Below are 12350 nucleotides of genomic sequence, written 5' to 3'. Positions count from 1 at the left end.
TCCTCTTCCTGGGTTGGGTAACTGAAGTGACTGAATAAGATGCTCAGTGATATTCCTGATAGTAATAGAAGAATCAGGAGTACTTATCTTACGTAGTAGATTAGAATGTCCGATCCGTTTGAAACTACAATCATTTTATTTGTCTTCTTGATGTCTCTTCATATCCTTCTGGTGAGATCGATAGACAAGAACAAACATTAGTGTTGTAATTTGGAATCTCGACTGTTTTGCATGGTCTTCGGGAAATCACAGAGACAATATGGGGAGTTGTGTTGAGTTTTCATCCTAACAAAGTTTATGGTGAATGTTTTTCTGGAAAGTTGCTTCACTAGGTGTGACAAGATATGCAAAAAAGAAATTTTGTAGACTGCAGTTCTCTTCATTTTTAACTTTGAATTTGTTAACATGGTTCCTCTGGCCGTATATGGTCACTTAGCGATACCTGCTGGATATTCTCCACTGTCAAACGGGGCTAGACAAGTAATTTGCCACCTGCACAGTTTTGGAACGACTCAAATCAGGTTTGAAGAGAGCAGAAACGTTTTCCAGTAGTCCCAATTGAAAAGTTAGTAGAAACAGCGAATTGAATGTTCTTGCATGTGAAAATAAGAAGCCTTTTAGTCTGGTGCAGACTGTAAGACCAGTCTAAACCTAGAAGGCTTATATCAGAGTCTGTGAAATAGCATGTTACTAAGAAAACTAAATCTTGAAAGGAAACGCTGGATCGAAATCGTTTTGTTAATTTCAAATTACTTCTACCATCTTTTGCCTAGTTTCTTCCACTATAGGTTCTCCAAGCAGTATTCAATGTCTATGTGATATAATGGTAATGTCGGATGTCGCACCTACCTGTAAGTGTACTGGTTGTCCATCTCTCCCGTTTTTTTTACTTGATGAGTAGCAAGTATACTGAATCAAGAAGAATTTTAATGACTTTAATGAGCGAATTTTCGGTTGGTGAAATAAGAGGATGAATTACGATAGATAGATAATATGCGATGAAACGACTTGACTGTGTGACGACTACTCACGAGACCATATTATTGACTTAAGCCTTTGAATGGTTTGTAATCGAAGAAAAAACCGCCATCCAGAAGAATAGGTTTTATATGTAGTAAACTGACGCGCCGATATACAAAATATTAGCACAAGATAAGCATGGTAGAGTGCCTTCATAGAGTGGAGGAAATCAGCTTGTAGATTACTCACTATCTCATCAATTAACACCTTACTTTGAGGCTATAGTATTAGCTCATCAGTATGGTGTAGCCGTAAGTTGATTGGCTAGGATGTAACGTTAACGGGTTATTCTATACAAATCACTAATGTGAACAATAAAGAACGGTTAAAATACTTCAAGCAAGTTTTGTGACTTTTCAATATTTGTGTTAGCGGGACATAGACTGGATTAAAGCATACTCAATGCATGATTGTTTCGGTGCGCGCTGATTGTACAAGAATTGGCCAATCAGCGTTAGCCAATACTTAGTGAACACTGTAGAAATCTTCTCATGTGAAAAACTATGAATATACTAGCGTTTTCCCTATTGCACTACTTATTTGCTTCTTACTTCCATCTAACCTTGTTATTTGGAATATAATCTCTTTCCTGTTCAACCGTGTTCTGATTTGGGGACTTGTCGAGTGAATCGGTGTCCGAGAATACTAAGCAATAGCAATAGCTGGGTCATAACCATAAGAGAGAAATATAACAATTTGATTTCATCTAGTTGACATTTCCCACAACATAAACATTAGATCCCCCTTAGGATATGAAGTTTTTAGAGAATATTCAGTTGGAAGATAGTTTATATAATAATGAACTGGGAAGTTATTTCGCCCTTGTATAGGACTTCTTGAAAGTAACCAGACAAAGCTTTTCCAGGAAACAAATTCAGGACCCTTAAGCCTTAGAGCAAATGGATTACCTCTAGGTCATTTAGGGAATCAAATCTCCAACTTCAGTCACTTCTCTCTGAAGTAGATAATGCTATGTGGCCTGATACTGGGACAAGATCATGTTCAATCCTCACTAATTTTCAATGGTTTTCCAGTTAAAGTCCATCTGTGATCGAAACTATCCTATGTAGATGTTCTTTAGTACTAAAATGTAGTACATACTACTCATTATCATCCAACAGTCAAATTACTACAATACCTTATACAGAAAAGAGAAAAAGATATCTAACGAATGAACTTGCATGTTTACAAAAAACATTATGTTTATTAATTTTATGCCACCTCATAATTTAGTAATAATAATCAGTACATTGTAGTTATGTAAATAACAACTGACAAAAAAAAATTAATCTAATTGATACTTGTTAACAATCATAAAAATACCAACACAATACTATAACAACTATCCTTATTTAATAGGCAAGGGGGGGCATGGTATTATTGATACTTTTTTTTGTTTCCTCATCTATATTGATGTATGAACATACACATATATATATATTTGATGATTGTTTTTATTTTTTTTTATTTTTTCTAATCCAAATCTGAAAATTTATGAACTATTCTCTAGTATTATAAAAAAGGAAAAGAAAAAGGAAAACACTAGATTTATTAAAATAGGAAATTTATAACGTTTTCTTTTCTATAGGCCTCTTTACTTGTTACATTGATGCACTTTATATTGAATTAAAAAAAAAGAAACTTTGATGGAAGATTAATGAAAAATATTGAAACAATGAAATTTTTGTGAGAAAGAAAAAAAGAAGAAGAAATTGATTTATACAAATGAACGGTGAAATTTACAAATAATTATACAATCTATTATACATATGGTATACATTAATGAAGAATTATTTATACTTGTATTATTATTCTCAGGTGATTACATATAGTTTTTGATAATGATTTATACTGTATATACATGGGTATATGTTATGTATGAACATAATGGTTAGAGTCAAGAGTTTGTATATGTATAATTTTACAATAAATTATTTGTCATGATTCAAGGTTGTAACACCTCTGGAGATCATTAATGTAATCAAAGAATAATAATGATAATTACAAGGGTAATGATTGTGTTTATTTATTTATTTTAACACATAGACATTAGTACAAAGAGGCACCAAATACATATACGCCACACGGATTTCATTTGATATGTGTGAGGGCTGGGATAGTGCTCGGGTGCCCAAACCGAAGCAAGTTGTTTTCTTAGAGGGCCACACCTGGAGCCTTCGACCTGAAGGTCCACAAGGCAGTGGAGCAACGTCAGGAAATGCAGTCCCATGGTAGCCAATAGTTGGTTCATACGCCATTTGTTCCATCAGGATATTGGAGCCCACGTACACCATTGGTTTGGAATCAGGGTTTTCCAACTCCCCTAGGTGGACTCTCCATGTCCACCAACCGGGTCAAGGCGCCGTACATTCACTTTTCATCCTCTCAATTTCGTAAACAACATCCTCGCCACGAGAAGACAGTGAGTAGGACTTCCCTGGCAGAGGCTATATACGCGCGGCCGTGAGAGCATCTCGAGAGGGAGAGCGGACTCTCCCCACTCTCGGCCGTACCAGGGCACTCGGGGGCATTGTGTTTGAAGGGAAAGGATGAGGAATTTTCGCTATTCTTATTAAAATTTACTACATACATTATATCATCAAATTATCAATTACCTTCACATGATTTTTGTATTAAGTTAAGAAGTCTATGTGTATTATTTTAGGAGTTAAAAAAATTCTACTCAATTGACCTACGTTTTTCACTGATAATAACTAGTTTTTACTCATTTCCACTTAATTCTGAAACGACAGTGTATATACAGAGAATAATCAAGCAAAGCAGAATTCTTAAACGTAAAACAATGTTACATCATTCACTAAGTGGTTCATACTATAGGATGAGCTAGTAAAATTGGTGAAAGTAGATCTGTTAGAGTGTTGCATAATTGGTATTAGGGCACTTTCCATAAAATTAATTCCACCTACGGTGATTTACAGCCTCTACCTTTTGTTCCGCTGGAATAGCAAACTTATATATTTATTTTTGGAGGCCATTCCTAGGAGTTTAATTGGTCAAAGTATTATACAAGTGTTTTTATTATATCTGTATCTTTTTTACCTTTTTAGCTTAGTTTAATACTTAAAGTCGATGTCCTTTTGATCTTAAATGTTTATGAACATTTCCATACAATAATCTAAATATCATTTGGGGTATACTTTGTCAGGTGGAAAGAGGTTCCTTTGACGAGGAAAGTCGTTCAATTCAGCTTTATGTAATATCAAACATCGGGTGAATTATAAAAGCTTGTTTTAAAGTGTTTTCATGATTCATAGTTTAGACTGAGTTGTGATGGAGGCATCAACAGAAATGAGAATGATAACTGTAAACATATCTGGCTTCTTTAGACATGCCTATCAAATGGCCTTCAAATACCTAACCATTATGTAAAAACAAATTTTCTAATGTTACACGGCTAAAACCAATTTTCAGGAAGTGCAGGACATAAGTTTCTTCATGGTTAGTGATATGGCGAGCAAAACGGGGTAGATTACTTACAGGTTTACGGCAGTACATCATAAGTCCAATTTGCTTATTATAAACAAATGAGCTATTAGTCTAATAATAAACTACAAATATCCATCAACTGAGAAAACTTTATCATCCAGCTTTTGGAAATAAACATTCCGATCCAATTATGGTGTGTTACTACACATGTGAGTCAATTTAACGTCAGGTAATTGGCACTGGTTAAAACTAGACCACTGAACACAACTGTTTACAATAGCCGGAAAAGGACATTTTCAATCCCAAACCAAATGATACTCATCACTCTAGATATTAGGATTCGAACTATAGAGTATCAGTCTCATAGATTTTATTAATGAGCTATTTAGGCTAGAAATAAATCATTGTATGACTGAGATGTCGTTTCTTTTGTATATTTATATCTGTGATCTTGAAGAAGGAACTATAAAACATGACTTTAATATAACTAATTTTACGGAGTTAATCAAAAGTTATCAAAATATCTAGGCCATAACAATCTTATTAGTAATAAGTACTATTGATGAATAAACTATAATCTATTTACCAAACATTTAAACTAATTAAATTGCAAGCTTTAATTACTGACTTCATTGCTCAATGTTTAATGATATGTTTATTTTTTTAATGTGTACAGATAGAAATAAACTATCTGCTTTTCAGTTTTCGCTGATTCATTCGAAATGTATGGATCAATTAATACAGCATAGTTACAACAAGAAAAAAAATGGAATGAAAACTTATTAAAATTTGACATCTTTATATTCAAGAGCTTTAAGTCTTATTTCAGTAAATATTCAGTAGAGTGTTTAGGAAATTATCTCCATCTAGTTTGTTTTTATGATTTAAGACATAAGTAAAAATGCAAGGAAACTTATTAGAAGTCATCAACATCAGCTACTAAGATGGTGTTGAACCTTAATTTGATTCCGATGGGATATATGGCATTTTAAGATGATAACACTTTGGTACTAGCTTTAATGTTAGGGTGCGAACTGTGTGAACGATCTACAACCTCATATGGGACCGAACATAATACCTATGTATGTCTCAGCTAGAATGACCTTATTTAGGCACTGAATCAAAATATAATGATCTATAGTTTCTAACCAAAGTCACTTCACTAGGCGTTCATAGGATATCCTCATTCATTCCCATTGTCTTTGCCTGCCACAGCGTTCTTTTGGGATTCAGTGAATTGCAAGCTGAAGCTATTAACTGCTGTCCTCATATTTATTACCAAGCGTGACAAGGCGTTTTAGATTTTTTAAAAATAATTTCAAGATAGGTTATAACAATAATCTATTTGAAGTCATATGTAGGCACTACTGAAAAGCTTTAAACTGGAATATACAATAGAAATGCACTTAATATCATCTGTTTCTGGAAGATCACAGGATCATGTAAATAAACATAACACTTTTGGGTTACATTCTGTACATATTGAGAATCGTCAATGTAACATTGAAAAGTTATAAGGCACTGGTTAGGTATTTCATCTTCATATGAATCCAATCACGACTCCATGAAAAGTACTCTACTAAGTTTTATGGAAAAGACATTGCCTTTAGATTAGTGAGTTAGAATCCAATAACCAATACTAATAAAATTAGTCAAAACTGAGGAGTCCTGTTTTAGAATGGGACAGATATTCAGTGCTCCTTCATGTTCTATGGTACTCCAGACGATGTAAACCACTGATACATCTGCAAACTGATAAATCTCTACGAACTCACCTAATAATCGTAACATATACTGATAATTATTAATTGAAGTGGATAACTATTTGATAATGTTGTTCATTGTACTGCGTATAGGTGTTCGTATAAGTTGTGAAATAAAAATGATATGAAGTCAGTAATCAGAGGTGACTATCTGAAGGAAAGTACATTAAAGGATTAATAATAATAATAATAACTTTTGATAGTGTAACAATAAAACAAGGATCATCAGAACTATGTGATATATTAGTGCAACAATAACTTTCTCCAATGCTATAAATGTTGTTATAGAGCGGAATTTTCTACACTAAATAACGTTAATAACTACAGCATTTCCGTTTGATTTTTCTCATGTTTAGTATTGTAATAGTTTTTAGTCCCTTTATAATAGCATGTAAGTACATAGAGTTAGGAGTCAAAATTATTACGTCCAAACAAATCTAAAACGTGAAATTGAAGTATATTCACAGTTAGAAAAGAGGTGGGTCAAACGCCTGGGCAGGGGGTCTTATTACTGTACATTATGACAAGAAGTAATGTTTTGACTAGCTATTAGTTTAGACACAATTACGATCACTTATAAATCATCCATTCTAATTATTATCTAAGATATCAAGATGATCGAGTATTAATAATAATAATAATAATAATCGTGTTTATCTATAATTGACATAATAAATGAATAGAAAGCATGGCTATCATGTGAATGTTTACGAGGAAATTATAAATAATTCAATTAAAGCAGTTATATTTATTGCATAATCACTTTCACTCAAACACGTGAACACATAAACTTGTATACATACGTTTCACGGAGGTGAATGAATCAACACTAGTATCTTTAACGTAACAAAAATTTATGTTCAATAATCACCATATACCGAAACTTGACTCTGTAGGTAACACATATGTGTCTGTTTAATTCTTTAACAAGGTATCATGGAAATATAATTCACAGGTTTTATGAGATTGTTTTTAATTAATAAGTATGTTTAATAAATCGCTAAACATATTAGTGTATCGTTTTTTGTGTGCATATCTACTACTTCTTTCGTAACACACGCATAAATACAGAAACACTTCAAATTGTGCTTTAAATTATGCATACTTTAAGAGCTATAGAAAACAAACAGTGAAAAATCAATTTATCCATCCCGATAATAATATTCCTTAACAATAAACTATAGAAGTTAGACAACTAATACTTAAATACTTCATATTGACTTTCTGAACGTTTGCAGATCCCCCTTCAGAATTTCTGATATTCGAATCTCGAGCAGTATGGAAAGGATTTCTATTTCCAAGATTAGTTCATGTACAGAACGCAAAAACAATTACTGGATAACATGTAACTTTAAAGTTCTAGAAACTTTTAGAAAACATGTGAAGTCAGAGGTGAAATGTCTAAACATTCACTAAAAATAATATAATCCATCGTTATCTAGAATTCGTTTGGAATTTCTACAGAATACCTTTAATTGATAAAAATATTTTCAGTATTTTCCTGTCTTCTGGAGACTTTTTCAGAGTTTTTGGGGTTCCTGATGAAAACTCATTATCTGTACCATGTAGACCTAATAATTATATACGCAGCCATGATTTAGTCCAAACTTATGCTAGTATTGATAACTGAACAAGTTTTATGACTGACTTGTAGTAAGAAACCATTACTGGTAAAGTTCAGTTTATCGCCGATTACAATGGATATTCGTCAAGCCGTCTTTAAGAAAACAAAGTCGAATTCACTGATCACTGAATAATGATTCCGTATCATACATACTAGAAGATTCGAAGGTGTTTGGCAGGATTTGTTGTGAGGTCAAGAGTTGTGCAAAGCTAGTAAGTCCCAAATCAAAATTACTCATACCCGGTTTTCAACGGCATTCCAACTGGTATCAGCCTGTGATAAAAACTAGTTTTCAATAGTAATATCCGATTAATGGAATTAATTTGTTTGAAATTATCTTGTCCGTTCTCATCATAGCTATGGAATGTATCTCATTTGTATAATTCCAGTAAGTACAATAACACTTTTAGATGTACAGGTTTAAATTATAGAACTTGTACTCCAAATTTTATATGTACCATTTTGTTGTCTATTATCATCACTAACTCTTTGTCAGACTTTGAAGAATAGTTCTGTTGAGTTCAAGCTCAAAAATAGAAGAGATGCAAAGATGAACCGGACTAATTATAAATGAAGCCATGATTATTTAAATACTATTGCAAAACAAACAAGTATCAACAGCGTAGAGCCTGATAAACAATGTGTTGGCCCAAGTTGTCATATCACATTTGCATAACAAGATGAAATGAACAAGATAATTAGCAAAAGAAATTGAGATGATGTAGTAGTAGGTGGCAAGTGTCAATCGAACTTTCTAGACTACATGAGATTGACTGTCATCAAACACCTAACATTAAAAATGTCCGTTTAGTTTTTTTTTCCTCGCCGCATCAATCTTAATGATAATTGTATAATACTCATTATTAGTTACAAACTGAAAAAATGTACTATTATTATTACTACCTGTATTCCAAGATCTGATGCTCGAATTTCGGGATCACATAATTTTTGAACTTTAATTTGTAAGTTACTGAGATCCGTGTTCCTTTAAATAATAAAAATATATAAATAAAACAAGATTTTGTATAAAATATTTTCAATTATCCATCAAGGTAAAATTATTAATTTGAAAGTAATAGTTGTTATCAATGTTACTGAGGCTGTTAGATTCTTTTCAAAGGTATGATACTATTCAGTCATTAAATTTTGAACAGCTAACATCAGTCTATTATGAAAATTAATCTCGATAAATTAGTTTGTTTTGTTTTTAACTTTTCGATCAGATAAATTATTTTTAGTAAATTTCTAATAATAAATTCATATTTTAGAACAGCGGATTTATGGTAAATTATTCAGTATAAAATCACTATTTTTAACCAATCCATTGTAGTGAGTATAGCATTATGGAAATGGTTGAATTTTGTTGAGATCATGAACCGATTAAAGTTAGATAATCATTGAGGATTTGGAAGCATTGGACAGCAGTCTCGTCCAGGTACGGGACTCCTCAGAAGTGTACACCGGCAAGCCCACAACCAGAGATCGAAACTCATAACCCGGGATCCCATACCACTAAGTTATCTGGAGGTTAGCTGTTCACGTGCGAGATCAAAGGTTCCGACTTTGATACGTTGTTGTTGGGTTGTGGATAATGCACTAATGAGGAATCCCATACTAGGACAAAGCGTATTTCTAAAATCCCATGGTTTTTAATCATACTCTCAATGAGATCAATCCATAACAAAATATCAGCGACATATTAAAATAATCTGCATGGAATTATCACATGTAAACCGCAATCATGCTTTCTTTAATTGGGTACAATTATATGCCTTTTGATGCATTGAAGTTTTGTTAGGGGCAAAAAATTGTCCTCATTAATTTGAGATAAATAGATCAACTGACCAAACATTATTCTTTACATATAATTATACTAAAGATGAAAACACAAATAAATAACAGTGTGATAAAATCCAATTTTTATAACTTTCCTTTTATGCATGGAAATGATCAATTTTCAGTATAATAGCTAGGCAGTATGAAATAAAATGTAAACGCTGATTTGAAGGTGAATTCTTATGTCTATTCGAAGTGAGTAGTTTAGTGAGTTTACACTATCTTAAAAATAATAATAAAACCTACTTTCTAAACTCTGGGAAATTTCCTCATTTTATCTGACAATAAAACAAATTAGTCTTTGAATGTGACATATCTGCTATTTGACAGGCTTATTTATGAATTGATTGACTAAGGTTTAGTTGTACTAAGCTTGAAAATCAGTTTACACATAGAAATATGCACACTGATGATCATGACAATAATAATAATAATATCAGAATGGGGATTTGTGGAGATTGTAGTAATTTTGGGAGTTGAATTCATGAGCCGATCTAAGCTTGACCGCAGTTTAGAACCTGGGAGCATTGGACGGCTGTTGCGTCCTAATATGGGTGACTCTCCATGACCACACACGCGGGACTCGAACCCGAGACCTTCGGTCTCGCGCGCGACCTCCTGACCTCTAGACCACTGAGCCGGCATCCAACGGTGTTAATGTTCTGTGTGTGAGATCGTGGGTGCGCTGTTGAGGAGTCTCATGCTAGGGCGAAACGGCCATCCAGTGCTTCCAGGCCATCAGTAGTGATCTAGCTTAGGTCAACTCATGATTCCAACTACTAAAATGATAGTGATAGGTTAGTTAAACTTCGATTAAATTAATTATCGTTCATTCATATATAAAGACAACTCTTTTCAAGCAAGAACTGTTGTATGGTGTCCTCCCAAAATATTTTAAAATGTTGAAAACTTGATAAGGAATACGAATAACGAAGTTTATTCTTGTCACAAATTTATATTAACTAGGTAAAAACTAGGAAAAGACTGAGCTCTGGCCGGCTGTTTCATCATAATTTAAGGAGTCTTAACAATGTGAGCCCACGATTCAGCTACTGATCAAGTACAAAATATTTAGGTCCTTCAGTGAAGGCATGAGCTGTAAAACACCAAGTTAGATTCCACATTTCGATCTTTACTAGATTCACGAGACCGCATGGCATCACGCACTGTCGTGTGTATATAATCATCTTTTAACAAGACACGGTTATATTCATTTTTTCCAGCCTAGTCTAGTCAAACAAAATTTAATAATAATTTCTTCGCAGAGTTATTAGGTTGTCTACTAACTTTTTGTGTGATTTTCTCATGAGAGAAGTGAATAATTTTAAAATGGATTTATTGAGTAAAATATCTTTATAGATCTTTAGACTAAACTATGATTGTAAGTTTGCCAACGAGTAGTGTCAAGACAAGTTTGTCAGTTTTTAACGAAAAGTTATAAGCACTTGAATTCAATAGTGTCTGCAAGAAGCTAGTTAACGGCGATAGTAATAGATGATAATAATATCATATTGTGAGCTGACAGAGAGAAATATGGATTACTAGTAGTAACATGTTCATTAAAAAGTTGAAGATACTGTGTTCGATCATCGATGAGTTAATAGCTCTGCACTAGTGACGAGTTCCATACTAGGACAAAACACTTATTTAATGCCTTCTGATTTTAAATACCTTAAATAAGTTTAGATCATAGTGATTATTAAGTGTAATTAATACTAATCTATTCGATACATTTGATGAAACTACAAAATAAACCTACTTCTTACAGTTAAATTTAATAATTATCACTTCAGTTACTCACTTTACTTGTTCCTGTTCTAATTGTTTAATCACATGAAGATGTAATGGTTTGAGGATATATCGTTGTAAAGCTGATTCTAAATGAAAACCAACATTTACATATCCGAATTCATTTAACTAAAATTAAATTAATTAAAAGACAATTTATGATATGAATCGGTGAAGGTTTTAAAAAAGAATAAATTAGAATGTGTGTGATTAAGAAATCAATCAGATACTTTATTTTCCTCTTCATTTCTTTAAATAACACTACAGTGAATCATTTGTGGCAAGGATTAAAATAACAGAATGAAGACTGTTGAATTTCATGTGAGCAATATCATGATATTGTACTTATTTCAATACCCGGAAGATTTTTATTTTTAGTGGATGTAAGGTTATAAGTTTGCAATCTTAAAGAGCCTAGACAAAGATGAAATAACTAATCTGTATTGTTTGGTGTTAAATGATTTCTGAGCCAGAATCCATTCAAAATGTGTCAGTTGTGTGCACGTCTGAGTTGTCTATGTTTAAATAAAATCATAAAACACATTTTACATTCAAATCGAACCTTATATTACCTTTGAAAACCTGGTTTATACATTGATCACATTACATTCAGGCCAATACTTCAGAATCCGGTGGCTCAAATTTTAAGGGTTTCTTTTTGCTCTATAGCTCAAGGACCATCCTTGTTATTGACTTTTAAGTTCCCGGTAGAGCTAATACCGGTCAATATCCATTCGTGATATAAACTACCTTCTAATCGAACACATTCACATGAAACAAGAAAATAAAACGTGTTTGCTTTTTTGGCCTCAAATTAGTTTGCACTGTTATTATTCACTTTTTATAAGATCGAAAATTCAGTGTAATTTTAA

At 32.7% G+C, this 12350-nt stretch overlaps 1 protein-coding gene across 1 annotated transcript in view; it reads right to left on the bottom strand.

The window, feature by feature from the left end:
• MS3_00004756 (uncharacterized protein) overlaps window positions 1–12350 on the bottom strand; it is a 143105-nt gene that overhangs the window by 46354 nt on the left and 84401 nt on the right. The window contains exons 15-16 of the mRNA XM_051212722.1: window positions 11492–11607; window positions 8758–8839 (exon numbers count right to left, since the gene is read on the bottom strand). Coding sequence (XP_051073386.1) covers window positions 8758–8839; window positions 11492–11607 — 198 coding nt within the window. The remainder of the gene's footprint in view (window positions 1–8757; window positions 8840–11491; window positions 11608–12350) is intronic.

Source organism: Schistosoma haematobium, chromosome 1 (genome assembly GCF_000699445.3).
Source record: "Schistosoma haematobium chromosome 1, whole genome shotgun sequence".
NCBI classification, from domain to species: Eukaryota; Metazoa; Platyhelminthes; class Trematoda; order Strigeidida; family Schistosomatidae; genus Schistosoma; species Schistosoma haematobium.
This window is presented reverse-complemented; position numbering and strand designations above follow the sequence as displayed.